The sequence below is a fragment of the Herpailurus yagouaroundi genome, unplaced genomic scaffold, assembly GCF_014898765.1.
Source record: "Herpailurus yagouaroundi ecotype Mexico unplaced genomic scaffold, PumYag 140, whole genome shotgun sequence".
Lineage (NCBI taxonomy): Eukaryota > Metazoa > Chordata > Mammalia > Carnivora > Felidae > Herpailurus > Herpailurus yagouaroundi.
In genome coordinates, this window is record NW_024412395.1 from 95,407,567 (window position 1) to 95,433,573 (window position 26,007).

Sequence of the window (26,007 nt, forward strand, 5' to 3'; positions counted from 1 at the left end):
TTCAGAGAGAGACCATTCGTCCGCGCCAGACCCAGTATTGCTAAGGTTGAACCTTTACCGATCTACTGCGTCCGTCACCAGGAAGCACTGGGGCAAAATATGTTTTGTGATCTTAGGCAAGGTAGAGGAAACCAAGCCAAAATGCAGAGGTAGGAAGTGGACGGTTTGGACAGAGCCAGACCAGCCCTCCCAGAGTGGACACCTTAAAGAAACCAGAGCCAAGTAGGGTTTTAACTTCGAAACACAAAACTTTATTACGTTTCTACTTATGTCCTTTTGTGTGATATATTTAGGACCAAGTACTTAAGAGAAGTCCTAAGTATACCCTTGGGCTGATTTGGTTTCTACCCCCACTGACAGAAGGACTCTTGTCCTCCTTCCCCATTCCAGCTTGAGGCACTTGGTGTCACGAAGAAAGTGGCAGCTGGCTGGAGAGATGAGGCTCAAGTCTAAAATCCCCCAGCACAAGTTAAGAACAAACTGAGAGGGGAAGTCTCCTTTTGCTCAGGATCCTTCCCAGGTTAGCACAAGGAAAGAACACAGAAATTTCCATGGACACCACAGTAGGCTTTCATACCCCTCAGATCAGGGAGAGGACCCCAGAGCATTTTCCTGCCCCCAACCTGACCTTTCTACACCCTGGTACTTCCTGGCCCCACTTATAATCCTACAAACCACCCCATCTCCCAAGCTTTGCTCCTCACTTTCTTCTCTGAGCAGCTTGAGCACAGGAAGCAAGAGGTCTCTCTGACCAGAGATCTCAGAAGCCCCCAAGGAGGCCCCAGGGAGCTTTGGAGAATGGGGACCAGATGGCTGTGGACAGGCCTGCCCTCTCCACCACCACAAGCCATGAGGAAGCCCAGGGTAGACGCTGTTCTGTCTTGGCCGTCCTTGGCTTTGCTTACTCTCCTTGTCCTCCCCTATTCCAAATGAACAGTATGTACATGCCATCGAAAGAAGAGGGACTGAAGCAGGGGAGACCCATGGGCACAGATCTCTTCTACCTTTGTGAGCCGGAAGGCACCAAGGGTTGTCAGAGGAGTACAGGATAATGGCCAGTGAGTCCAGGAGGCTGGGGACAAAGCTCTCTGGCTTTGTTGGGGGTTGAGGGAGGAAACAGCTTCAGCTACCAAGCCCAGAAGCCTATGGCAGAGGTGGGAGAGGACACCTCATCACCCCGAAGTTACTTCTACTTCTCATATTCCCTTTTGGCTGTAGAATAGGCTTTTTCTGTCCTCCCTGCAACCCCAGCAGTCGAGAAGAATTTGGTGCCACGGAGTGGGTGGAAGGAGAAGGCACGTCTTCTGCCTGGTCCCTGCCAAGTCTACCAGAGGCAAGAGTTAGTCCCCGGTTCCTCCAGCCCCGCCAGGTCCCTGCACATCCACCACCACAGAGGCCACCCATCCCAGGACAGAAAGGAAACTGGGCACATTACTGGAGGGGAAGGAAGGGGGTCTGAGGTCCGGACTCCAGTCACAGGGCCCAGCCCTCTAGGGAAGGGAGAGCCCACAGTGGGCGCACAGTGGGGTGGAAGGTGCTCCTTAATTGCGGTCCCCCACCAGCTGCAGCACAAAGGTGAAAATGTAGATGATGTCAGTGTAGATCTGCAGGGCGCCAGTGATGTAGTCCTCCGGGCTGATGGTGTGCTTTCGGTTTCCCAGGACCAGCTGCGTGTCGTAAGCCAGGAACTGCAGGAACAGGGAAGGCTCGAGTGAGGACCCAGGGGCTCAGGGGCCAGAGCTCCTGTCTGGTTCTCGTTTCATAACCACATCTGTCCTAGGAGCCTCCGTGCCATGCAGTGTACTTAGGGACTCTTTAATGACCAGAACAACCCATGGCCTCTCCCCTCAAATGGTTCAGTCTAGGAAGGCAGAAAGACACGCCATCATCTATAATACAGCCTGCTGGGTGTTCACAGCAGGCGAATGAACGAGCGATGGCAGCAATGCCCAGGAAATCGGTCACCTCTTGACCGTGGAAAAGGAAAGGGCAGCTGTGGCCCCACTCCCTGGCTCCCAAGCAGCCTAACTCCTGCTCCACCTGTTCCTCTTCTCCAGCTCCCACTCCCCTTCCTAGAGACAGCAGGGCCTTACTCACCAAGGTGAAGCAAATGGCCCCCAGGGCAGCATAGACCATGTGGAGCCAGTAAATCTGGGGAGAGGGGACAAGGACAGTGTTAGAGATCTTAGTAAAGCACAGACCCAGGCAGTCCCTCAGTGCCATTTCCCCCAGAATTCTGGCATCTGAGTGGGGAGACCCAGGAAGGTAGCTCTGTGAAAGGACTACTTCTGCCTTCCACATCCTGAAAGAAATTAGGAATAGTAACATATTTGGGGTGCCTGGCTGGCTCATCTGGTAGAGCATGTGAGTGTTGACTTCAGGGTTGTGAGTTCGAGCCCCACATTGGGTATAGAGATTACTTAAAAAAAAGAACAGTAACATTTGGCAGAGAAAACAGAGGCCATCCTCCAGGGGTCATATAAAACCAATCTCCAAAGTTAGTTAGGTTACAGAAATGTCCACTGTACTTCTGGAAAAAAGCAGGTGGTTGAGCTATAGCTCTGGGAGGGGCAGGAGCCAGGCAGGTACAGCTTGAAGAGCCCTACACATAGTCAGCATTCAGTAGAGTGGTTCCTGCGGCCTGGTGTGGGAGGGAAACCCCACTACCACCCTGACGACTGTCAGAATCATGGACCCCCAGGGCAGCCTGCTCAACAGCCCTCCAGGTGCCTGTCCACAGAAGGGTAGGGCCAGCCATGGTCAAGTAGGCAGATGGCCCTCCTGATTGTACGCCTCCCTTCCCAGCACCACACTCCCCTCCTCGGGGGTCCCCTCCATCGAAGCCCATCTGCCATCTCCCTCCTCGAACCTGACTTCAGCTGCCAGACACATCTCACCCACTGTTTCCCATAGGAATTCTGTAATGTCATCCAGGGCTTCAGGTTCTACGGTGCCCAGGGCCTTCCATCTCCTAACAGAGACGACCCTAACCAAAGGATGGTGCTCCAGCATTGGTGCCTTTTCTAGCCAGCTGAGAGCTTCCAGAAGTCAGAGCCTGCCCGGATGCCTGGGGCGTGGGCGTGCTGCAACACTTCACACCGGAAGTCTCCTGTGAATGTTAGGTTTGCGGACTGCAGCTCTCCCAGGACACTCACATATTTGAAGGACAGCACAATGGCGGTGACAATCCCAGTCACCATCATCACAATTCCCAGGACACAGAAGAGGCCTGTGCACGAGGTGAAGTCCACCTGCCAGGAAGGGAGGAGGAAGCACCTGTCAGACAAGTGTCACAACTAGCAGCCCAGCTAGACTGCCCTGCCTCCCCCTCCAGGGAGTCCCAGTGCTGCTTCTTGGAAGGCCTGGGCGTAACCATGACGTTCTAAGGACAGACACAAGAAGCAGTTTTATAGCTGCAGACAGGAGGGGAAGGGGACTAGACTCTCCAAGGGAAATCCCTGGTGTAGAGGAGTCTGGGCCCTCACAGGCCTGCTCAACTGCCAAGCCTGGAGGGCCAGGTTTATAGAAGAAAGGAGGTGGGGTGGCCAGGGAAGGGCCCTCCATACCCTCACCTTGGTCTGGAAGCAGAAGATGGTGACCGAAATGGACACCACGGCAGTGATGATCATTGCAATGATGACGGCTTTGGTTTCATACACACTGCGGAGAAGGAGTTGAGAGAGGCCAAAGGGATAGATAAGTCATGTATGAATGACTTCAAAACAATCCCTTCTAGAAGGATCTTGCCCAGCATCCACCCATGCAGATGACTGCCAGCCCAGGGATGCCCCACTCCCACATAACAGACACTTCACAAGAGTGCAGTGGTTTGTCCTGGAATATACCTGGAAATGGTGCCCGTCATGAAGCCCATGGCAAGAGTCTGAGGGAAGGACAGAGACAAGAGTGAAACACATGAGAAAGGTGGCATGGAGGCATGGCCACAGTAGATTGCCAGAGCTGGGGGGGGGGGGGGGGGCGGGAAGGCAAATGTGACTGAGTAGGAAAGAGGCAGTGATGAGACCAATGCCATGGGTCAGGTTAGGGTCGGGGAGAGAGCCAGGGACATCTTCCACAGTGGTGTCCCCAGCCCCTTCCCTGGGACCAACTCTCTCTCTCTCACACCATCTCCACACCCTCCCTCAACCCTTCTAGACTTACAAAGAGGGTCAGCAGGATGATATTCCATGGGAAACGGCGTCTGAAAGGAAAGAGACCATGTGTGATTAAGCGACTTGGGTCTAGCCCGGTATCAGAGGCTCCTTTAGCAGAAGGAAGTTCTTGGCTCAGGTGCGTAGAGAATTAGGCCTTGACTTGGGGGTGGGGAGGCGGGCATGGCCTTTGGTAACTGCTGGGGGTTCTATGCAGGGACAACATGGGGCAGTGGGACCGACCTGGGCAATGGAGCCACAAACACCTGGGTCCAGTTGCAGTTCTTACAAGGACTGCGTGACCGTGAGAAAGTTACTCAACCTCTGAGCCTTGGGTTTTCCATATGTGTTAAATGGTTAAAACGTTAAATACCTTGCAGATGTACTGTAAAAATTACAGCCGCGTGGCTGAATAGATCCCACCCACCCAGGGGACTTTGTACGCACCTCAACTTCAACCGCACCCATGACCACGCAGCTGCTCTAGGGATCCCCTTGCTTCCCCAAACACTTGCCCCCACCTCGTGCCCCCCACCATCCCTTCTCATCGTCTTCCAGGACTCACCTGGGTCCCTGGCAGCACGCGAGGGTCAGATAGGTGCCCAGGAAGACAGCACTGGGGAGAGAGAGATGAGGAAATGGACAACAGGCCCAGCCTGCCCCTCAGCCCCATCTGGGCCCCGCCTGGTGGCACTCACCAGGCCGGCAGGCTGGGGGCCGTTGGGAAGTCTGAGGGGAAGCCGCCCAGGACAAGTACCCCCCCCAAGGACACCAAGAACCTCTGAGACGGGGGCTTGGCCAGGAAGGAGGCTGAAGGAGACCGTGGCAGACAGACTAGGAGAATCCGGGGACCATTTGGCAGTGTGCATGCAGCCACCAGCCCCCCACCCCCTGCTCCCAGGAGCTCTGGGGTGCTGTTACTCCTCACTTGGTGGCTCACATACCAAGAGTCTCACCCACCCTTGCCAGCAAAGCCGGCAGCCTGGAGGGCCCCTCAAAAAGCATTTTGATCGCTGACCTGAGAAAAGCTGGTCAGTTGTCTCCCGCTCATCTCCCTGCCCCACCCCCAACACACACACACACACACACACACACACACACACACACACACACACACAGCAGACAGGCGCAGAGACTCACTAGGACACATAGTAGACAAACAGGTTTCTCCTCACGAAATCGCCAACTGGTTTCCTGTGGAGCAGGGGAGGACAAGGGAGGGGAGTCACACACCTCACACTCCCTGCCCAGGCCCTCCCAGCAGCCTGCGTTCCCGCCGCCCGCCCTGGCCACCACATGCAAGCTCCCCTTCCAGTCCATCTGAGCACAGGGCCCGGCCCCACCCGCAGGGCCCCCGAGTCCTCAGACTCACACAAAGGTGAAGATAGCGATGATGGCCACCGTGATGAGCAGCTGGATGGAGATGATGCTGTAAACCTGGAACACAGGCCAGGGTGGGGGCAGCATGTGTCACCATCCCCCGTGTCCCCCCGGGAAGCAGCCAGTCCCCCCCAAGAGCCCCAAAGACCCTATACCCTGCCCACGTCTTTTACGGGGGGCGAGGGGGCCCCTTCTTAATGGTGAAGGATCTCCTTCTTACTTCATTTCCACTAGGGCCCTCCTCGGCTGCAGCCTGGCCCGAAGGCCCCCCACCCTTGAGGAGTCTGGCTCAGATACTAGATGCACCCTCAGAGCTGACCCCCACCTCCAGCTGCTCCCTGACATTTCCCCCACCCCCTGTCCAACACTTAGCCTCAGTTCCCCACTTACTCCCCCTGCCTCGCTGCACTACCGGGTGTGGCCTCCACACTTCTGGGAGTTCAGTGTGACGTCTGTCAGGTATCTACCTCCTCGGGTATCCACCTACTCAGAGCAGGGCACCGTGCAGATGTGAGATGGGGGAGGGATGGAGTATAAAAGAGTTTGATCATTCTGACTTCAAGTTGCTCACAGTCTAACAGGAGAAAGACGTTTGGGGAGGACAGAACACTTTGGCGAAGCCCGCCTAGATTTTCCCAGGTTGAATCTGTCCCCCACCACAAGGTCAAGGAAGAGAAGAGTGAAAGGCGGGGAACGTGGGTCAGCGGAGCTGGGGGCCCCTCTGAGGGCAGGGCAGGACTAAAGAGAATTCGGAAGGCAACAGCGTATCTGCATGGGAATGAGTGCCCCGGAACTAATAGTGCCTGGCCATCTCCACCCCCGGCCCCACCCCATTCCCACAGCCGACGTACAGTGGCCTCCCCGCCCATATCTCACCTTTCGGATGAAGGTGTGTCGGACTTTCCTGTCATCCCATTCTCCAGGCCCGAAGCTTTCACTCACTGCTCTCTCCTCCGCATCATAGCCCTGGCCTGGGCCTGGGAAGAGATCAAATATGACCAACTGGGGACCTGGGACATGTGGCCTCAATCCCAAAGCCTGCATGACATTATCTCAGAGTCTCAGGGATCTCCAGCCAAAAGACAAGGGTATAACTCAGGAACTCCTCACCCAAATCAGGTCCTCTGGATGCCCTCAGAGTAACCCAGGGATGGCCTGGGCACCATGCGGAGCCGAGCGTCCCTGTCACAAGGGGACTTTGGTGTAAGCCATTCCATCGGTGCGCATTCACTGATGGCTCCTGTATGGGGGTGCCCGGCCCACACCTGGGTGCTCTGGGGGATGAATACTCATGATCTTCAACTAGGGGTCACGATCTAGTGAGGAAGCCAGGCAGGGGCAGGGCTTGGGGCATCAGCCAGAGGAGCTGGCAGGGCCGGAGCAGGGGCGTCACGGATGGAAGGAGGAAGAGGAAGATAGAAACATAGCGTATGTGTGGAGGGTGGAGAACAGAGTGAGGAGCATAATCTGCATCCGGCAAACATCAGCACTCGGGGATGCCAGCGGCCTGCGTGCACAGGACAAAGCATGACTGTGACCGTGACTGATGTGCTAGTATTCCCAACAGACCACAGATGGCCAGCTGAGAGCTGGCCGTGCCCCAGAATTCCAGAGGCTACAGGGCTCAAAACATTCCTTCAATGCTTCCTTGGACACTGCTTTCAAAATCCGCATGTGAGCCATTCAGGAAAAATCCCTGCATTCTAATCTCTCATTTCTGACCAAACAGAACATTTACCTGCCATGACATTTATCAGACATCCAAATGACTTCTGGATGTCTGTAAGACTCAGATGTTACCTTAAAGGACGAGGACTTGTCAGCATCGAGAATATTTAAGGAAAAAAAAAAAAAAGTGCCTCAGGTACCAAAGGCAGTTACTAGAAGAGAGGAGTCCAGGGGGTGGCAACTGTCTAGCTAGGACACGGAAATGGCCTCCAGGAACCAGTTGCCTTACCCCACCACTTTCTCATCTGATATGGAAGTTCTGGTGTGTGTCTATGGACTCAGTCTCCTTGCTGAATAAAGGGGCTAGTAGGTGGCTCAGGGCCAGGTGCTAAGGGGATGGGGGGGGGTGGGGGCAGGTAACAAAGATCGTGAAACAGGAGAGATCTAAGGAGAAGATGAAAAAAGGGATGGGACAGGAAGCTGAGATGGAAGGAAAAGAGGTGGCCTCATGTGGTACAAGTGCTGCCTCGTCCCCCCCCCCCCGCCTCCAGCTGCCCCTCGGGGACTCACCACCGTAGTTCATGGGCATCGGGTGGATGGGGGGCATAGGCTGTGGATAGCCAGCAGGGTGACCGTAGCCAGGCTGTGGGTAGGCCGGGTAGGCCGGGTAGCCACCAGGCAGGACAGACGGCTGCCCGTAGCCCCCCTGGGGCGGAGGGCCAGGGTACAGAGGGTTGCGGTCCTCATACGGAGGGGGGGCACTGGGGCTGGACATGGCCGCTCAAGGGCTGAGGGCACCTGAAATGGAGATGAGAAAATCAGTCAGGAGTACCCGGACCCAGCTCACGGGGCCCCAGTCCAGGCTGCCTCTGTGGAGGGGGGACCCTCACATTTTCTCTCTTGATCGTGATCACAGTGTCATCCTCTGCCCACAGGCCATCCTCCCCATCCCCACCAGCTCAGCCCCTGTCCCTCTGCCTTCATGCCAGCTTTCTGTCTACGGCCCTCCCTCCTGTGCCGCTTCGTGCCCCCAGGAAAGCAGAAGGGGGGATTTGTGCAGGAGCCCAGAGCAGTCACTGGGCATCAGTGGTGTGAGAGACGAGGGACGGAAGCCCAGGAACTCCCCTGTGCTCATTTAAGAAAAGTTTCCAGTGACCACAGAAGAAGCTTGATGGCCCCAGCCAAGCCTGGGGGTGAGTCACGCGGCCAGCCAGGACCCATTGAAGGGGTCAGCCCAGCCCCCACAGCAGCTGGCAGAAGCCTCAGGCCTGAAAGGCAGAGCTGGGGAGGAGCCAGGGCTCTAAGTGGAGGGGGAGGACAAGCTAGCCCCAGGGCCGAGCCACCAGGCCCAAGCGGGAGGGCAGTGGGCCCGTGGCCAGTGGCTCCGTGGCCAGTGGCTGAGTCAGGGGACGCCTGAGAGGCCTGGGCGAGTAGCTGCCTGGGGCTGGCCACTCAGGGCTGGGGAGCTGCACAAAAAAGGTGAGGCCAGAGACAGGACTTTCTGGTTCCTTCAAATAACAGCTAAGGTGCATCTGATGGGTGTCGCAGCATATGGCTGCTACTGTTCTCTTCACAGCCTTGCCAGGTAGTAGATAGTGCGTACAGGGCCCCGAAACCCCCTGGGAGGGAGAGACCCATGTTTTGGGCTCTGGAGCCTCTGGTATCCCCGTGATTCCTGCCTGTTCCCCAGCAGGAGCTGTGGCTAAGTGGGGAGGAGAATGCACTGATGAGTCATGCCTCAAGACCCAGCAGGTGTCTTCTCTGTGGCAGGAAGAGTCCCACGGCCAGGGGAGGGCTGAGGAACGAGGAGGGAACCCCAAAAACACAGCTGAGAGGGACCTCCAGGTCTTATGGCCCCAAATGCTCCATTTAGAGAAGAGGAACAAGGCGCAGAACAGTGAAGCGACTCTTGACTCCCCAGGGCCACAGAACGAGCAGGTTAATGGTACAACCGGAACTGAGGCCTTCAGGGTCCTGGGTCTGCATCCTCTATATTAGGCTGTGTTCTTTCTGCCTCTTAGGCCAAATAAATGTCCTCCTGGCCTGGTGTTCCCCTCTGAGGTGGCAAAGATGGGGGCTTGGGAGAAGCTAAGAAGGGGGTCCCTGAAAAGCCTTGACAGGGCCATGACCTCCTCCCACAGCATCTCCCAAGGGGCAGACCTTTAGGACCCCCCAGGGAGGAAGCACCCCCGGATCCAGGCAGGCAGACGTGCTCAGAACCTCTGCTGGAAGGAAGAGAGAACCGGCTTCTCTTTTTAGGGCACCCCGCACAGTCCAGGGATCAGATAAAGAATTGTCTTATCTCTTCTCTCTTAGGAGAACTGGGATAATTCAGAGAGGAAGGTGGTGGGGAGGGGAGGGAGGAGGGATCGGATATCAGGCCAGGGCTCTAAATGGGTTACTTTGAGGAAAGCTGTTCTCCATCTTCCCAGAGTAGATGGGCCAGCACAACAAGAATGTGTCAGGTCAGAAATAAGAAAGACCTTTCTGACAGTGAGAGGGTGTGACAGCAAACCAAGGCTTCAAAAGCAGGGTCATGGCGAAGGTCCTGCACAGTGGAGCAGGGAGACCTGAGGAAATAAGGAGTGAAAGAGAACGAGAGAAGACCAAACACGGAGTGTTGTGAGCATAAGAAACAGATATTAACTGCTTTGGAAATGTCCCAGTCTTCCGTAAGGATAGGGTAATAAGTATAAATATGTGAATCTTAATAGATTTTGAAAAAGGAAGAAACACGAACTGGCTCTCCTTCCCTGAGGCAAAAGTCTCCTTCTCCCTACACCCCTCTGCCCGTCCCTCTCCAAGAATCCCCTTTTAACTCCACCAAGAGAATGGCATCCTGTCTATAGGAAGAGGTGCAAACAGGTCACTTTGGAATAGGGCTATATCTAAAACTTATTAAAAAAAGAAAGGGGTGCCTGGCAGGCTCAGTCAGTGGAGCATACAGCTCTTGATCTCAGGGTTGTAAGTTCAAGCCCCATGTTGGGTGTAGGGATTACATAAAAAAAAAACAAAATATTAAAAAAAAAAAAAAACACCTTACTATGGAGTAGGGCTATGTGTTATTATTACAGCCATCTCAGCCCGGGGTTCCTGTGATGCCCACCTATCTGGGTGATGGCACACAGATGAATAGGCTGAGCATGGCCCAAGAGGCACTGGCAGGAAAGGCCCTGTGGTTTGAAGCCCCAGCTGGGCCACCACAGGTGATGACACCATGACCTGGCCCTGTCTCCTGCTGGGGGTGCTCCTCTATAAAATGAGGTGTTATGGGTCAGATGATCTGTGAGCTCATTTCCTGCTCTAACAGATTGTGAACTATCTGAGGCACCCAGCGACATGGGGCTTGCCCTTTGCCTGGCCAGCAGTGGCCCCTCCCTCCTCCCTCTAAGCCAAGCTGGGCAAACAGGCTCCTTTCCAGACCACAGGGGCTGCGGCCCCAGGGTAAATCATGGAGAGGAAGGTCAGCCTCGGATTGGCCACCAGGTCTCCAGGGGCCTGGTCCAGCTCAGGAGGCCGCTGACTCACGGGGACTCCCTCTGCACGTTCTCACCCCTCCCTTTGACTCTTCTGAGGAATTCACCAGTAGACCCGCCTGCTGGAGACACAGCAGCTCACAGTCCAGTTCTCCAAGGGCTCAGCCACCAGCCCATGCTCACCAGAGATTGGCACTGACCATGTCACCTCACTATGACTCACTGTCTCCACCTGGAGAATGGGTTTAATACTCTTAACAATACCCTTCTCAGAGTTGTAAAAATATGCATAAAGCACTTAGAAGGGTACCTGGCCCCTGATGAAAACAGTAAATGCTGGCTTTTTATAGTTATTATTTTATTAGTCCTTACAGTAGTCCAACAGGGTGGATAATGTTATCCCTATTTACAGATGAAGAAATAGAGGCTTAGAAGAATTCACTTGCCCAAAGTTACTTAGCTAGGGTGTGATGAAGTCAACACCTGAGCGCCAAGACGGACTGCAGAGCCCCATGCTCTCATCTCTCATTTTGATGCCCCATCTATCTAAGCCTCTCGTCACCACTCACGGCTACCCGTTTAAGACCCTCTAATGACAACAGAAGGCTCACATAGCAAAGGACATGGAACCACTCAGGCCCCTCCGTAATTCCCCATCTCCTGGTTCCCAAACACCGCCAGGAGGTTAAGAGGGTATTCAGAGCTAGAGATTCTTAAATGACAGAGCTAAAAGCAAACTCTCTCATCTAAGGTGAGCCAGCCCACTCGCTTTACCAGCCAGACGGGGAAGTTGAGTGACCTCTCCATGGTCATGGTCATGTTGCCGGACCTGAGGCGGGGCCTACATCCCCGCTCTCTGATGTGCAGTCCTGGGCACAGGAGAAGGGGAGAGCATTCAGGCGAGTCAGAGGAGTGGCAGAACACAGCCACACCCACCTCTGAGCAGTGCCAGGCGGGCAGGAGCCTTGGCCCACAGCCGGGCCTGCCCCCTGACAGCTGCCCAGCCTGGTCACTCTGTGTCATGGAGACCTCGGAGAAGGATGAGGTTTGGGGCCCGCCTCTGCCTAGGCAGTAGGGAAAGGGGGAAGTGGTCAGTGTTCACTTTCAGAGCTGTGAGTAATGGTAGGCGCTGGAGAATGTGGAGTTGAAAGAGAAGGAGGGGAAAGAGGAGGGAGACGATCCAGAGATGGGGAGGATGACTGATGCCCAAAGACTAGAAACCAGGAGTCAGGTCATCTGGGTTCTGCCAGTAGCTAGTAGAGGAGCTCACAGTCTCCATGGGCTAAAAAGGGACCTTGAAGGGTCCCCACTGGAAGCATGAATTTTCCTAAAACACAGTAGGCATTCAGTTTCTCCTGAACACACTCCAACAACAGGGAGCAAGGCTGTGCCACTTGCAGGCAGCCTGAATCATTAGAACATTCTTCCTCACCATGCCTGTTATCAAGATGTTCTAACTGCCCCATCCTTGCCATGTTACAGATCTAAGTCTGCTCCCCCATCGTCAAGACCCCAATCCCCCACCAGAAGGAGCCAGAAGCTCTCCTTTCTCCTCCAGACCCAGCCGTCCCAGCAGCAGCAGTGGGCGGGCTCAAACACAGGACTTGTTGGCTGTCAAGGTTTTCAGGTACAGCCTTGGGGAAACAGCCCCTTCCCCCGGAGCCACCTCGGTGTGGCCACCACAGCTCTGGCCAGCTGAGGCCCAGGCTCAGGCTCCCCTGGGCGCACCTGAAGAGTTAAGGCTCTGGAATCTGCAGAGAGGAGGCCTGAGCTACCGGAGTCATAGCAAGCAAGCAAGCAAGCAAGCAAGCGGGTGTGTGTTGGAGGGAGGGGCGGAAAGGAGCAGCTGACTGGTCCAGGCAGCCTGCCCTCCTCGCTGCCAGGAACCGATGCCCAGAGTCAGAATGGAAAGAATAGCTCAGAGTGTGCATCTCAGGAAACCCCACCCAGCAGGCACAGGAACACAGCCCCTGGCCTCGTAGGACGGTCTCCTTCCCTCCCTTTTCCTCTACCTACCCCAACTCCTCCAGCTCTCCCCACCCCCACCCCCAGCCCAGAGCCACCAGGGCAGAGGACTAAAAAAGATACACCCAGGAGTGTCTGGGCAGTCACCAGGCCTGCTGCACACGGACCAAGAGGCCCAGAATCAACTTATCCTTCAGTCTGCCTGGCTTCTGGGAATAACAGGATGACTCTGAGGGGATCTAAAACCTGACGTAAGAGACGGAGTGGCCTTTAGAAATCATCCGGTTATCTAACAGACAAGGAAACCCCAATGCCAAGAAAGTTCCTGTCCCAGCCCACAAAAGGGCCTCTTGGTCATGGGTTTGGAACTTCCATCCCCAGCCCTGCCCAGTGAGGCAGGGCCAGAACAAGATACCCTTTCCCCCCTATCCTCGCCCCCCGCCCCCATCATGCCTTCCTGCTCAGAAGTAGATAAGACTGCCAACCCATGACTTCCGTCCCAGCCCCAGCCCCGAGCCAGGGTGGCCTCTCTCAGATCTGAGGCTAAGAGGGGTGAGGAAGATGCCCTGGAGAGCAGAAGTAACCCAGGCCCCACAGCTTCAGCCCCCCTCAGTGGGTGATAGAATTGTGCCAGCAGTGTGGGTGAGCTCAGCGACCCCAGCCACATCTATGGTCCCAAAGGCTGGGCCATGCAGATGAGGGAGGAGAATTCAGAGACACAGCCCCTATCCACCTCCTCCTTTGGTTTCCTCTCTGCCTCTCAGTTGGACTTCAAGACTAGGAGGGAGCAGAGGCAGGCAGAATTAACAACCCACCATGCAGAAAGGAACGAACCCTTCCCTGTGATAGGCAGGGAAGGAAGAGAACCGCTCACAGCAGTAAGTAATGTACCTGTCATTGGCTACTCAGGTACGTCTGAGCCTCACTGCGGCCCTCTGGGGTGCATGTTCTTACCCCCACTCTATAGATAAAACTGAAATTCAGACAAAAACAGATCTAGGGTCCCACAGCAGGCAAACAGCAGAGATGTGTTTGAACCCAGATTTGAGGTCTGATTTTACAGTTCATACCCTTTGCTTTGACACCTGCTTGGAACAGAAGCCCCTGAGGCACGCCCACCAGCCACCTTTGTGCCCAGGCCAGCACCTGGGGCGGGCTGAGGTAGCAAAGACCTTTTCCCTTGCACAAAGTCAGTCCAACGCCAGAGCTCTGGGTTAGAAGGCAGGAAGCAGAGTTCTCGTCCTGGTCTTAACCCCACTGTGAGTCAGGGTGGGCCACTCCACATCTCTGGACTCACTTTTCTCCTCCATAAAACAAGTACATGGAACCAAAAGATCAAGTCCATTCCGACTCCAAGAGCCTCTGCTTCTGAATGAGCAGTGGGTTTCAGGGCAGAATGACCCACAGGTTTCAGGGCAGAGTGACACATTTCCTAAGGAATCTACGCTGGGGTCACTACTGATGTAAAATGTCCGCAGAGGCAGAGGCACCTGACACATTCCGGGTTTGGGACTGGCCCTAATGCCCTTTCCTCCCAAACTGCCCCCATACTGCCCTCTGGACCCTGCAGCCAGCATTTCCTGGGTGCTCACTTACCCCAGAGTCTGCAAAGAAAGAACGTAACACCGTAGACAAGAAAGATTACCAGGCAGGAAGGCGAGAGACCCGGGCTCAAAAGTTCTAACCCTGCCACCAGGCAAATGCCCTCCCTCGGCTTCCTTTTGCCCCAAATCAGCCCCCATGGGGGCAAAGGGGAGGGACTCGTTACCCAGAACCATGGCATTGAAAGCCAAATTCATCCAGCCAGGCATTTCCCAGACTGCTCTAAAGAACACTACCCCGGGAGATGTTAACAAATGAGCTCTGAAACAGATAAGTCTGAAAAACAATCCATACCCCTTTTGGAAATTCCCAAGGCACAAGGGCATTTTTAGCCTCTGAGAAGCCCTGCCTTGAGCAAAAGCTGTTCAACTTTGTTTCACCCAGTTTTCCTCCAAACTTGCTCAAGCCTGAAACATTTTTATCAGAGCACACCTAATTAATATCCTGTGGGATCCTGACCAGGCCACCTTTGTTTTACAGATAGACCCAACCCTGAGAATGATTCATGTCCCAACTCCTCATATCTTAAAACCCCTGTCCTTCTACCCAGCCCTGAGAGCAGTCACATGAAGTACAGGCATGCCCCCTCACTCTGAGTCAGTTCACTGCCAGCCAGCGTCCACAGCAAGGGTCCTTCTCCTCTCTACCCCCCACCTCCCAGACAGCTGCTATTATATTCTCCATGGTGGAATTTACTGATCTACTGCCAAGGGCTGGGGGGACATCTTCAACTAGCATAGAACCAGGAGACTGGCATCGCCTACCATCCCCTTGCTGTCATGGGAAAAATACAAATCATTAAACACAAGAAGAAGGACTCATTCTTATCTTCCTCCCTGACTGGTGTATGGAGTACCCTCAGTACCAGCACTGTGGCCTGTAGACTTCTGAATATCATCTCTACTTCAAAACAAGACCCAAGTTTTGGCCCAGAATCTCAACTCTTAGGGCTGGAGGTCAAGGCCCTCCCCTGTACAGCAGTCCCAACAGAATGCTCAAGAAAGCCCACATCAGCATTAACCGTGTTGTTAGCGGAGACCTTCTTCCCAGAGCTATCTCGGCTTCCCCTCTCTGACCTTGCCCCTGCAGCCCTCCGAAGACACAAGTGTATGTCCCTTCTCTGGGGCCTCTGCGCTTTCTGAAGGACCCTAGGTGAGAAGTTTGGGGGGTGGATGGAAGTGCTCTGAGGTAGACAGCTTCCAGCTGAGGCCCCTGTTCCCATGGGAGGAGTCTGAGCTGAGGTGGCTATTACCCCAGCTCATGACATGAAGCTCTCCCCACACTTATGGTGTAACCCATCATTACATCTCTGACGTGCCCATTTTTACAAGCGAGGCCCTGAGGTCATGGCACCAGAAGACAGAAGAAGTCAATGCCCTTGACATTTGTGTGGTCCCACCACTTCTAAGTTACAAACTGGGTCCTCTGTTTGGGTCCCATGGCTAGAGAGGCAGGGACAGCAGGCAGGTGAGGAGAAAGTAAGGCTGCCCCTCGGCCCCCGACAAAGCAGCCCCAAGGCAGCACCTGGCTCCCCCTGCCACCACTGGCCAGGCCAAAGGCGCCAGCTTTGAAACCAAAGCTCACTGGTGAGATGAATATTTCAGAGCCCCAGAGAACTGGACACCTGAAGGACCTGCCATGACATCTGGCCCTGACCCTGGTTCCCTGACCCCCACTTAATCCCATGTCCACGTTCCTCAGGTAGAATGCCACCCCCTGGATACCACACCCAGGCCACAGTGGGGTGAGAGGGGATGGACACCCTGGAGGACAAGCTGATGCAGGACCCACAGATCAGGGCCAAGCCTCCCAGAGCCTTCCCCTGCTGGCACTCCCACTGGCTCCTGGCTCCTTCCCCAGCTCCACTTGTTTTCCCCTTTCCCATGTTCCCGTTGGGTTTTTATGCTGACCCAAAGAGGCCATGAGGAGGACAGTACTTCCTTGTAGCTTTCTGAATCCAGCCTGGGCACAGTGGCTGGAAGCAGGCAGGCTGAGGCAAAGTCACGGTGACAGGGGTGGCACTTCCCCACGCCAAGCATAGAGGGCTGCTGACCCCTCCCCCCACTCACTCACAGACTCATTCACCTGTCTACACCAAGGCTGGCACCAGGCTCCTCGGCCGCTCCCCTCCCCCTCCCACCAGCCGAGGGACCTGACAGCCTCATCCCACGCGCCACTGGCCACTCTGGGGGCTCGTACGGGGGACACGCCCTGCGACGCACGCGCCAGAAAGAGGGGGACGCGACACCCACAGACCCTGGCCCGCTCGCTGGTGCCCACCACCCATTGCTCGGCTCCCAACGCCAAACAGGCGCCACCCGGCCTCCCGGGGAGCAGCGGGAAAGCGAAACTCCAAGGGCGAAGGCAACAGATTCCCATTCCGGCACCGCCTCCCCGGGCCGAGCACTCGGAAAAAGTTTGGGGCGTCGTCCCAGCTCTGGCTCCGTCCCCGCCGACATGGGGTCCCCAACTCCCGCCGGCCCCGGCTCCCTGGCTTGCCTGACCGCTCCGACGGTGCGCTCCCGGCCTCCCTCCCGGCGCGGCGAGTCCGGCTCCGAGCGCGCTGACCAGGCCTGGGCTGGGCTGGGGCTCCGCGCCCCGCCCCGTCGTCCCAACCCCGTGGGGCGGGGCCTCGGGGCGCCGCCAGGGGGCGCTGGGGTCCGCTCGGGGTCTCGCCCGCGTCCGCCAGCTGCGCGCGCGTGCGCGCGCGCGCGGCTGCCGAGGCCCCGACGTGATTCTAGTGTTCTCACATTTAAAGGCAGTACGTGATCACTGATGGAAACTGACAAAACACAAAAATAGAGGAGGAAAATCACGTCTTTCCACGCCTCCCGACTCCCTGCGGAAAGCGCTTGCGTTTGTGCTTCTTTGCCTTATACGTCCATGTGTTTCACTTGTCTTTCTGGAGTGGGGTCATATTATATGATGTTTTAAATATTGCTTTTATTTTACTTAACATTTTATCAAGAACATTTTTTCTTGACACTAGATAATTCTTCAAAAGCGTAATTTTAATGCCGCAAAGTATTCTATCACATAGCTGTGCTGATTTATTAAATCAGTTTCCTGCTGGAGGACATTTAAAACTGTTTCCCATTTTTCATTATTAGACATAAATCCCTGAACACCCTTGACAATTCTCTTCTTGTAAGCCGAACGCCCTTTGCAAGTTTAAAACTTCAAACGTCCAAATGTAGAGGGAACTGGGAATCTCTGACCCTGGGAACTGAGACATTCCCCGATTGAAGTTACTTCAACCAGGAAAGCAGGTGTTTGAAAGTCAGAAGGCCTGACTTGGGATGTAGGTTACTAGTATTAGTGTGCCTGTCGTGTCAACCCTCCCGGTCACTAATGCAAGGATGCCCTCCTCGTACCATTTCACAAACCAGGAAGTGAGTTCTGGCAAGTTTTGAAACATTGCCCGGGTTTGTATTGTTGCAAAGTCCATGTTTTTTCCATTACGCCAAAGCTGCTGGTAGAGGAACAGCTTTATTTCAGGTGCTTATCTAGTGCTAATAAGCTACAGATCAACGTACTGCTGAATGTCTTTTACAGCCCATGGGCGCTAACTTTCTGAATGGCGGGGGGTGAGGCAGGTAGACTTGACAAAACACAGCTAGAAATGAATGCAGGTAGACCACCAAGACCACCTGAAGCCCTCCTGATTCCACACGCATCACTAAGCAGTTTTCTTTACATGATTATCTCTGGTGGTCAGTCCAGCTCTGTCATAGAGCAGACTTAGGAAGGAGGGGCCCATGGACTTATCTGGAAGCTTATATGCGTACCAAACATAAGTGAAAACAGCATGCTTACTAGTAAGCATAGTAAGCAAAATTGCCACATAGATTATATGTTTCAAACCAATTAAAATACAGATGTTTTTAAAATTACCACCCCCCCCCCCCGCCCACACACACACATACTATGTATATTCGTATAGATACCATTTAAAAAGGAGTAACGGGGCGCCTGGGTGGCTCAGTTGGTTGGGCGGCCGACTTCGGCTCAGGTCATGATCTCTCACTCTGTGAGTTCGAGCCCCGCATCGGGCTCTGTGCTGACAGCTCAGAGCCTGGAACCTGTTTCGGATTCTGTCTCCCTCTCTCTCTCTCTCACCCTCCCCTGTTCATGCTCTGTCTCAAAAATAAATAAAATGTTAAATATATATATATATAAAAAAAGGAGTTACTTAGGGGGACTGGTGGACATTATGGCAGGCTAACTCCCCCAGCCAACCCAACTCCCAATGTAAATTCAGTTCTTAGGGGGCCACAGACCTCATTTTAAGAAGTCCCCTCCCAAAGCGTGAGCTCACCGGAGCAAGTCCCCTGATATCAGAATAGAGCCGTAGGTGAGATGCAAAGCCTTGCAGAATCTGGAAAGATCTCCAGACACCCCTTCATGTTCTCTACCCTTGGGCCCGTTCCCCAGAAAGTACCTCTCTACTTTCTGGGAACTGCTAGAACAGTCTCCAAGGAGATTTGTTTCCCAGCCAGCAGTCACATCTGCCCCATGGGCAAGTGGAATGTGGGGACACACACCACCAAGCCCCATGCAAGCCTTGCTGCTTGCTTTTTCCTGGGCCTATTTGCTGATCATGGAATCAAGATTATAATCCTAAAAGAATCTGAAACGAAGCATCTAGCCCAGGGCACACCAGAGGCATTCAGTACCCTTCTCTTGACCCCTTTTTATCCCTGGATAAAAGGGATAAACGTGTTATTCATAAGACTCTTAGCAGATCATTAATTAAGCCCCTATTGTCTGTCAAGCAGACAGCAATTTCTGGTTCTGGAGGTGACAAAACTGAAGGACATAGCCCCTGTCCTCAAGAAACTCACAGTCTAGGGGAGATGGTTAAAGACCACCTAATTATAATTTTGACAGTTTGGCAAGTGCTGGGATGAAGAAATGCTTACTTGGGAACAGCATCTTATCTTAAGCAAGGGGTTTAGGGCCCCCTTGTCCCAGCAATCTAAGATTGGGCGGATAGAGTGGGGTAGGAGTGGCAAGAAGTTGGGCTGAGCTCGGAGACAGGGAGTCAGAATTGAGATTTTACCTCCAGGGCAATGGGAGGCATGTGACTATCAGCAGCCACCTAGAAGGAGGTTGGGAAGGTCGCGGGAGGCCCGCTGGCGCCCCTAGAGTGAAGTTGCTGGCTTCAGCAAATAAAGATGCAGGATGACCAGATTTATTTGAACTTCAGACATACAACAAATAATTTTTTCCCTAAGTATGTGTCATTGCCCCATATAATATTTGGAAATACACTAAAAACTATTCCTTGCTTATCTGAAGTCCAAATTTAACTGGGCGTCTTGTATCTTTCTGTCAGTCCTGCCCTGGGAGGAAAGTCAAGTCAAGTTCAGTCAAGTCAGAGGCAGCTGGAGGCAGCGTAGAGGGAATGAAAGGAATCAGGCTGCTGTTTGTTTTAGGGACGGGGTAGCCAAAGCTTAGTGATTGATGAGAGGAGAGGCAAAGGGAGGTCCGGGAGGAGTGGGCCCCTGGGTGGTGTCCCGGGAGCCCAGGTGGAACCAGAAGGGAGTAGGCAGGGAAAGTTCAGCTTTGCACCTAGCCCCAGGGCTCCAATCATCTGTCCTACAAATTCCTCCTGCAGTGTGCCTGATTACTTAGAGTTTATGCATTACTCCACCCAAGAAAGTTCCTTTCATTTATCACTTTCTCCAAAAAGCTGCCGGTCCCCCCCTTTTTTTTCCAGAGGACTCTGTGTTTACTGACTCAAGGCATTTAATGCAGCCTGGGGTAAATATGCCTCTTTCTCCCCACTGGAGGGCTAGGACAACGTCTCATTCATCCCTAGCTTCAGACAGCCCTGCCCCATCATCTGTTGAATTAAAGGGATTCTAACATTAAGAAATTAGAACTCTTTCCCCTAAAAATTAGTCTTATTATCCATAAACATTAGTCAGCACTTTCTTCTTCTTCTTTTTTTTTAAGTTTATTTATATATTTTGAGAGAGAGATTGAGAGAGTGTTCACAAGTGGGGGAGGGGCAGAGACAGGAAGAGACAGAATCCCAAGCAGGCTCTGCACCATCAGGGTAGAGCCCCATGCAGGGCTTGAATCCACAAACCGGTGAGATCATGGCCTGAGCTGATTGAGCCACTCAGGTGCCCCTAGTCAGCACTCTCATAAAGAAATTGGGAGTAGAAAGAAGGGTGGATGTGGATGTCCCAGAAACAAGAGGTTTGTCCTAGCCTTGCCCCTGAATGGCCGTCAGGCCTGGGGCCCATCTCTTTACTTATGAATGAGTCTAATCATATTGTTTTTTCCTACCTCCTGCACTTTTGAGGCCTCAGATGAAATCATCTACGTGAAAAGCATTGAAAATGGCGCGCACGTGGTACTGTTGCTAGTGATCTTAGCAGCTCAATAGAACTGGAGACAGGTTGGGTAAGAGCTCCTTCCCTGGATGCGTCACCTTGTGACAAAGGCTGGGCCACAGAACCCGCCTGGCATCCACTGTGCTGCGGCCAGGGCACCGGGCAATGCTTTCCAATCTTCCCTGACTATCAGAATCACCTAAGGGGCTTGTGAAAAATAGGTCAGTTCCCTTGGGGATACCTCTTCCTAGACTCAGAAATGTGAATCAGCATCTTAGCGGAGGCTGAAACGAAGGCCCCCTGGTGAATCCGAATATCAGCCAGCTTTGGTGCTAGACAGACCTGGGCTCTGTTCAAATCACTTTAGTGGCTGTGTGACATTGGGCGTATTACTTAACTTCTCTGAGCCTTGATATCCTTATCTCTAAAAAAGGGAGATTAGGGGTGCCTGGGCGGCTCAGTCGGTTAAGCATCCAACTTCGGCTCAGGTCATGATCTCAGGATTCATGAGTTTGAACCCTGTGTCGGGCTCTATGCTGACAGCTTGGAGCCTGGCGCCTGCTTTGAATTCTGTGTCTCCCTCTCTTTCTGCCCCTCCCCCACTCATGCTCTGTCTCTGTCTCTCTCTCAAATATAAATAAACATTAAAAAAAATTTTTTAAGGGAGGTAACAATAGGGTATAAGGATTAAAAATGGCAGTCTTCAAATACTTGGAGCCTAGCAAACTCTGCGAATTGCTGTGGTCGGTTGAAAGAGAAGCCCAGTGACTCAGTCAGCGTGATTGCATTCAGGAAGACTTAACAGGACCTGATAGGTGAATTCGCCTTTGTGTAGCTCAATCCTGCCCTCACACCCTGCCCTCCACGGCTGCAGACCTTGATCTCCTCCGTCACCCTGACCCGCTGGGGGATTCCCAGCTTCTGCAGGTCTCTCGTGGGCAGAAAGGCCTTCCTCATATTTTACCTGCATTTGCCTTAAACAACTGCGCGTTCCAAAAAGCCAACAGCCATTTCCTCTTCTCTTATTCCCAGCCCAAGATGATAGCTGCCCTGGAACCTCTCGTTACCCGTAACTGCACCCCCTCTGTCATCTCAATTTCAAGTGCCCACGCCCTGACCATCATCTGTCTCTCCAGCTCAACAACCCCAACTGCAATTGTGACCACACCAGGACTGACAACTCATGCGTCTCCCATCCTCCTCCTGTCCCTCCCCGCTTCTCTCCCCATCTTAACCAGCTTCCATCCCTGATCCCTCGTGAGAATCACCGCACTGCTCTGCCCCTCTCTGCCTGGGGGAACTCAGCGGGCAGATGCTGCCCTGCACGCACACGGCTGAAAAGGAGAAGGAAGGTGCTGGCTGATCTCACAGAGTTCATGAAGACTTGGGTTTTTTTCTCATCATTCATCTTGACATCCCCACCCTAGATGATTCCTCCACACTTCCCTCAATCTCTTCAGCGCTCCAACACCTTCTCCAAAGCCTCACTCTCAGCCTTGGCCTTGCTTCCTATGTCCCTGAGGGAAGAAACACAGAGGACTGCCCCCTGTATCTCCACTTGGCTCTCCCAAACTTTAATGTGCAAATAAGTGATGTGGGGATCTTGTCTAAATGCAGATTCTGCTTCTCAGGGTGGGACCTGAGAATCTGCATTGCTAAGGAGCTCCAGGCAAGTCACTGCTGCCTGGTGGACCGCACTCTTCCAGACGAGGCCATAGGCATCCCAACCTTAATTTGGCCAATGTTTAACTCCTTTTTAAAAATTAATTAATTTTGAGAGAGAGAGAGAGAGAGAGAGAGCATAGGTGGAAAAGGGGCAGAGAGAGAGAGAGAGAGAGAGAGAGAGAGAGAGAATCCCAAGCAGGCTCCGCACTGCCAGCGTGGAGCCCAATTTGGGGCTCAAACTCATGAACCACAAGATCATGACCCAAGCCAAAGCTGGACATTTACCCGACTGAGCCACCCAGGTGCCCCTGGCCAACACTTAATTCCTAATCCCTGTCCCCATCCCTACCCAGTCTGATTGAGGATTCTAGCATCTTCCTTCACCTCCATCAAGGATGCAAGATACACAGGAGGGGCTGGAAGGAGAGATGTCAGAAGAACTCCAGCCTTGAGAGTGTTATTCATTAGAAATATGATTTAAGCCACATAAGTAGTTAAAAATTTTCCATTAGGCCCATTTAAAAAGTAAAAATAGGGGCACCTAGGTGACTCAGTCAGTTGGGCATCTGACTCTTGGTTTCAGCTCAGGTCGTGATTGGAAGTTCGAGCCCCACATCAGGCTCTGCACTGGCGGTATGGAGCCTGCTTAGGATTCTGTCTCTTTCCCCCTCTCTCTGCCTCTCCCCTGTTCACTCTCTCTCTCAAAATCAATAAATAAAATTTAAAAATAAAGTAAACAGTAAAAGTAAGCACGTGAAATGAATTTTAATTAATTATTTGTTTAACCCAACATATCCAAAAACACTATTCCAACATTTAACCAAGTATAAAAAATTAAATTGGCATGATTTTTTTCATGCTAGGACTTTGAAATCTCGTTTACATTTATAGCACATCTCAATATGGACGTTAAATTTTCATCAGAAATATTGACTCTTTATCTAGATGTTATAAAAAACGTGCAGTTGAAAAAGTATTGTTCCATACATATTTGAGTAACTGAAATAAGTGTTGATTTTTATATTGAAGTTTAAATGAATTGAAATAAGACAAAATTAAAATTCAATTTCTCAGTTGCACTAGACATAGTTCAAGTATTCAATAGCCACATGGGGCTGGTGGCTACCATATTGGCCAGCACAGATCTATAGCAGTTATGCTGGTCATCAACTGGAGGAAGAGTCGGGGCCAAGGTCTGTGCTGTAATTCATCGCAGACACCCCCCCCCCCCCGGCTTCTCCCCAGATGCCTTGCATAGGTCCTGAACTCGGCACTTTTTACTGAAATGAATTTATTTACTGAAAAAAAATTGACCTCTAGGAAGACAAGCTCAGTTCCAAACATGACCACTAGGGGGCAGGATCTGACTATCATTGTTTGGCAAGAATTTTTCTAGATAGGTGGAAGATCATCCAGTGCAGTGTCCTTTTATTGCTGATCATGACCCATTAGTGAATTCAATTAAGTGGGTCATACCGACAGTGAAAAAATAGACCAGAAAACAATGAGGATACAAGCACTATTATTACGTGTAACTTTGCTTTAGTTTTGTTGACTCGTCTAGTGTGTATGAGTCTCCATGAAAACTGTCCTTATTGTGAGTCATGGTCAAAAAAGGTTGAAGATCACCCTAATCTTTCTTACCTATGGATAAAGAAACCAAACCCACAAGTTGACCAGTGTTGAAGTTAGAAAACGGGGATAGGAGAGCGCCTTCTAGTATTTTCTCTTTCGTTTAGTGGCTCTAAATTCTCCATAATAAGAAGTCAATTTGAAAAGGAACTGAGCTCAGAGCAGTAGAACGCACACGCGGGCTCACGGTGGCGGTGGCGAGGAGCTGCAGAGTCAGGCCTGACGCCCGGTCCTGTTGTACTAACTCGTCAAGTGCTTCTGGGGGGGCTGAGGGGTGAACCATGCCCTCAGCCCTGCACTACGGGGCGGCTAGACGGGAGGGAAACCGTAAATACAGCTCCCGCCCTCTTGGAACCTCCAGTGGGGAAGACAGACAGGAGCAAGCTCTCTCACTGGGGAATATATCACGACAAACAGTAACACCTACGCCGAAGAGAAATGGGCGTGGTGCCCTAAGAGAGCAGTACATGGGACCTCGTGGCAACTAGAGAGGCCAAGGCAGCTGCCCGACAGGGTGGCTTTGAAGAATTGAAGAGTAGCCTGAGTCAGATGGGCAGTGTGTGTGTGTGTGTGTGTGTGTGTGTGCGCGCGCGCGCGCGCGGCGTACGGTGTGTGGTATGTGTATCTGTGTGTATGTATATGCTATGTGATGTGTGTGGGGTGTGTGGATGTGTGTGTGCGCACGTGTGTGGGGCGGTGGCAGGCATGCTGTGGTCATTCTCCACCGAAGGAACAAGCTGTGAGGAGGCGGTGGAGGCTACCCGGAAGCCGATAGTGCGGGGGAGTGGGGGGGTCCTCGGGGAACTTTGAGGTGAGGGTGAGCCCTGGGGCGTGGCCTAAGAGGAGACTGGGAAGTGGGCGGGGCCCAGATCTACAGGACCTCTTGGTCCCCCTTAAAGATTTTGAATTTTACTTCAAAGAGAAGTCACTGAATGGTTCCGAGCTGGGGAGAGGCATGATTTGGTTCGTATTTTAAGACCATGCCCTGGCTCCGAGAGGAGAATGGGCTGGGGGGGGGGGGGAGGGGGGGAGCGTGAGAGCAGGGAGGCTAGTTAGGAGCGGTTCTCCGCACGGGTCCAAGGCGGTGGTGGGCCTCCACCTCTGAAGAATCAGTGCATTTGCGTCACAGACCCCCCCAAACCCACATATCTTCTTGGGCCTCATTTGGCCAGCCGTCTCCCACGTGCCCCCCACATTCATCTCTACCCTGCTCCGCTGTGCGCAGAGCTGGCCTGTGCGGACACGTCGTCGGTGGGACTTCAGTTCTCCAGCTTCAGTTGGGTTTGGCCAATGGAGAGAGGGGAGGCAAGGAGTGAGCAAAGTCAGGGTATTTGTTCTCCTTCCCCCTCCTGAAGGGTCATCACAGACTGGCTCAGTCCTGAACCAAAGTTCCCAGTATCCCTCAACCCAAGGTCAGGTGCCCCTGTCCACACATCTCTGTTCCTCCAGGTTCCATACCTGCTCCATCCCCTCGCCTGTCGGGCCTAGAGGTGGTGCCAGGGCCTCACTGTCACTAGCCCTGGGGAGTTGCACTATCCCTTGTGTTTCCTACACCGCGCGCTTGGCCTTGTATGCCATTCACAAAGCTCTCCTCGAGTCGTTAGTTGGCGTGTTTCCTGGAAAACTCTGACCGAACCATCTTCTACCCCGGTGGGCAACACAGTGTCAGGGGGATGAGCCTGGGATTTGGGGTCACACAAAACTAGGACTGAATTCTGGCTCTGTCACTTACTAGCTCTGGGATGGGGTGCGTCACTTAGCCTACCCGAGCCTCAGTTTGTCCATCTCTAACGTGAGGACGTCATCGTCTGCCTTACACAATTGTTAGGACGATGAAATAACACACACAAGGCACAGCCCATGCCTAGTGCAGACTAGAGCATCGCTCACCCTAGTTCTGGTCTTCCTTTCCCTGCACCCGAGCCCGCACATATCACTCTGCACTGACTCCAGCACCATGCTAGGTGCTGGGATGAGGGAGGAGACAGGGGAGGCCATAGTCCTGGAAACCACATACAGTGGCTCTCCCAGTGGACCCCCCCCCCCACGACAGTTCAAGGTCAGAAATAGTGAGGGTTACGTTTCAAACTATTCATTTCCTTTTGAAAACTATGCAGCATG

The 26,007-nt window shown here is 53.1% G+C and overlaps 2 protein-coding genes across 6 annotated transcripts in view; one reads left to right on the forward strand and one right to left on the reverse strand.

Annotated features, from left to right (window-relative positions):
• The window catches only part of PNKD (PNKD metallo-beta-lactamase domain containing), a 60,634-nt gene that overhangs the window by 2,990 nt on the left and 31,637 nt on the right, over positions 1-26,007 (forward strand). The gene's annotated exons all lie outside the window — the stretch shown is intronic.
• On the reverse strand, positions 224-16,850 carry TMBIM1 (transmembrane BAX inhibitor motif containing 1). 2 transcript variants are annotated; one of them, XM_040476234.1, is made up of 12 exons: positions 16,742-16,850; positions 7,773-7,997; positions 6,408-6,508; positions 5,524-5,588; positions 5,292-5,345; positions 4,717-4,767; positions 4,162-4,201; positions 3,846-3,883; positions 3,573-3,660; positions 3,156-3,251; positions 2,098-2,151; positions 1,542-1,688 (listed from the first exon to the last, which is right to left on the reverse strand). In XM_040476234.1, the coding sequence occupies exons 2-12, from the start codon at positions 7,972-7,974 to the stop codon at positions 1,542-1,544; spliced, it is 936 nt and encodes a 311-aa protein (XP_040332168.1). In that variant the 5' UTR covers positions 7,975-7,997; positions 16,742-16,850. The 2 variants fall into 2 exon arrangements, with proteins under 2 accessions (XP_040332169.1, XP_040332168.1); XM_040476235.1 differs by lacking the exon at positions 16,742-16,850 and having other exon boundaries at positions 224-1,688; positions 7,773-7,974.

Excerpts from the sequence above, each read along its gene's own strand:
- TMBIM1 (XM_040476235.1), bottom strand. The coding sequence starts at position 7,974 with ATGTCCAGCCCCAGTGCCCCCCCTCCGTATGAGGACCGCAACCCTCTG. Across the intron at positions 6,509-7,772 it reads CCCGATGCCCATGAACTACG|GCCCAGGCCAGGGCTATGAT; the intron begins GTGGTGAGTCCC and ends ATCTCTTCCCAG. Across the intron at positions 4,202-4,716 it reads GCGTGCTGCCAGGGACCCAG|ACGCCGTTTCCCATGGAATA; the intron begins GTGAGTCCTGGA and ends CTTTCCTTTCAG.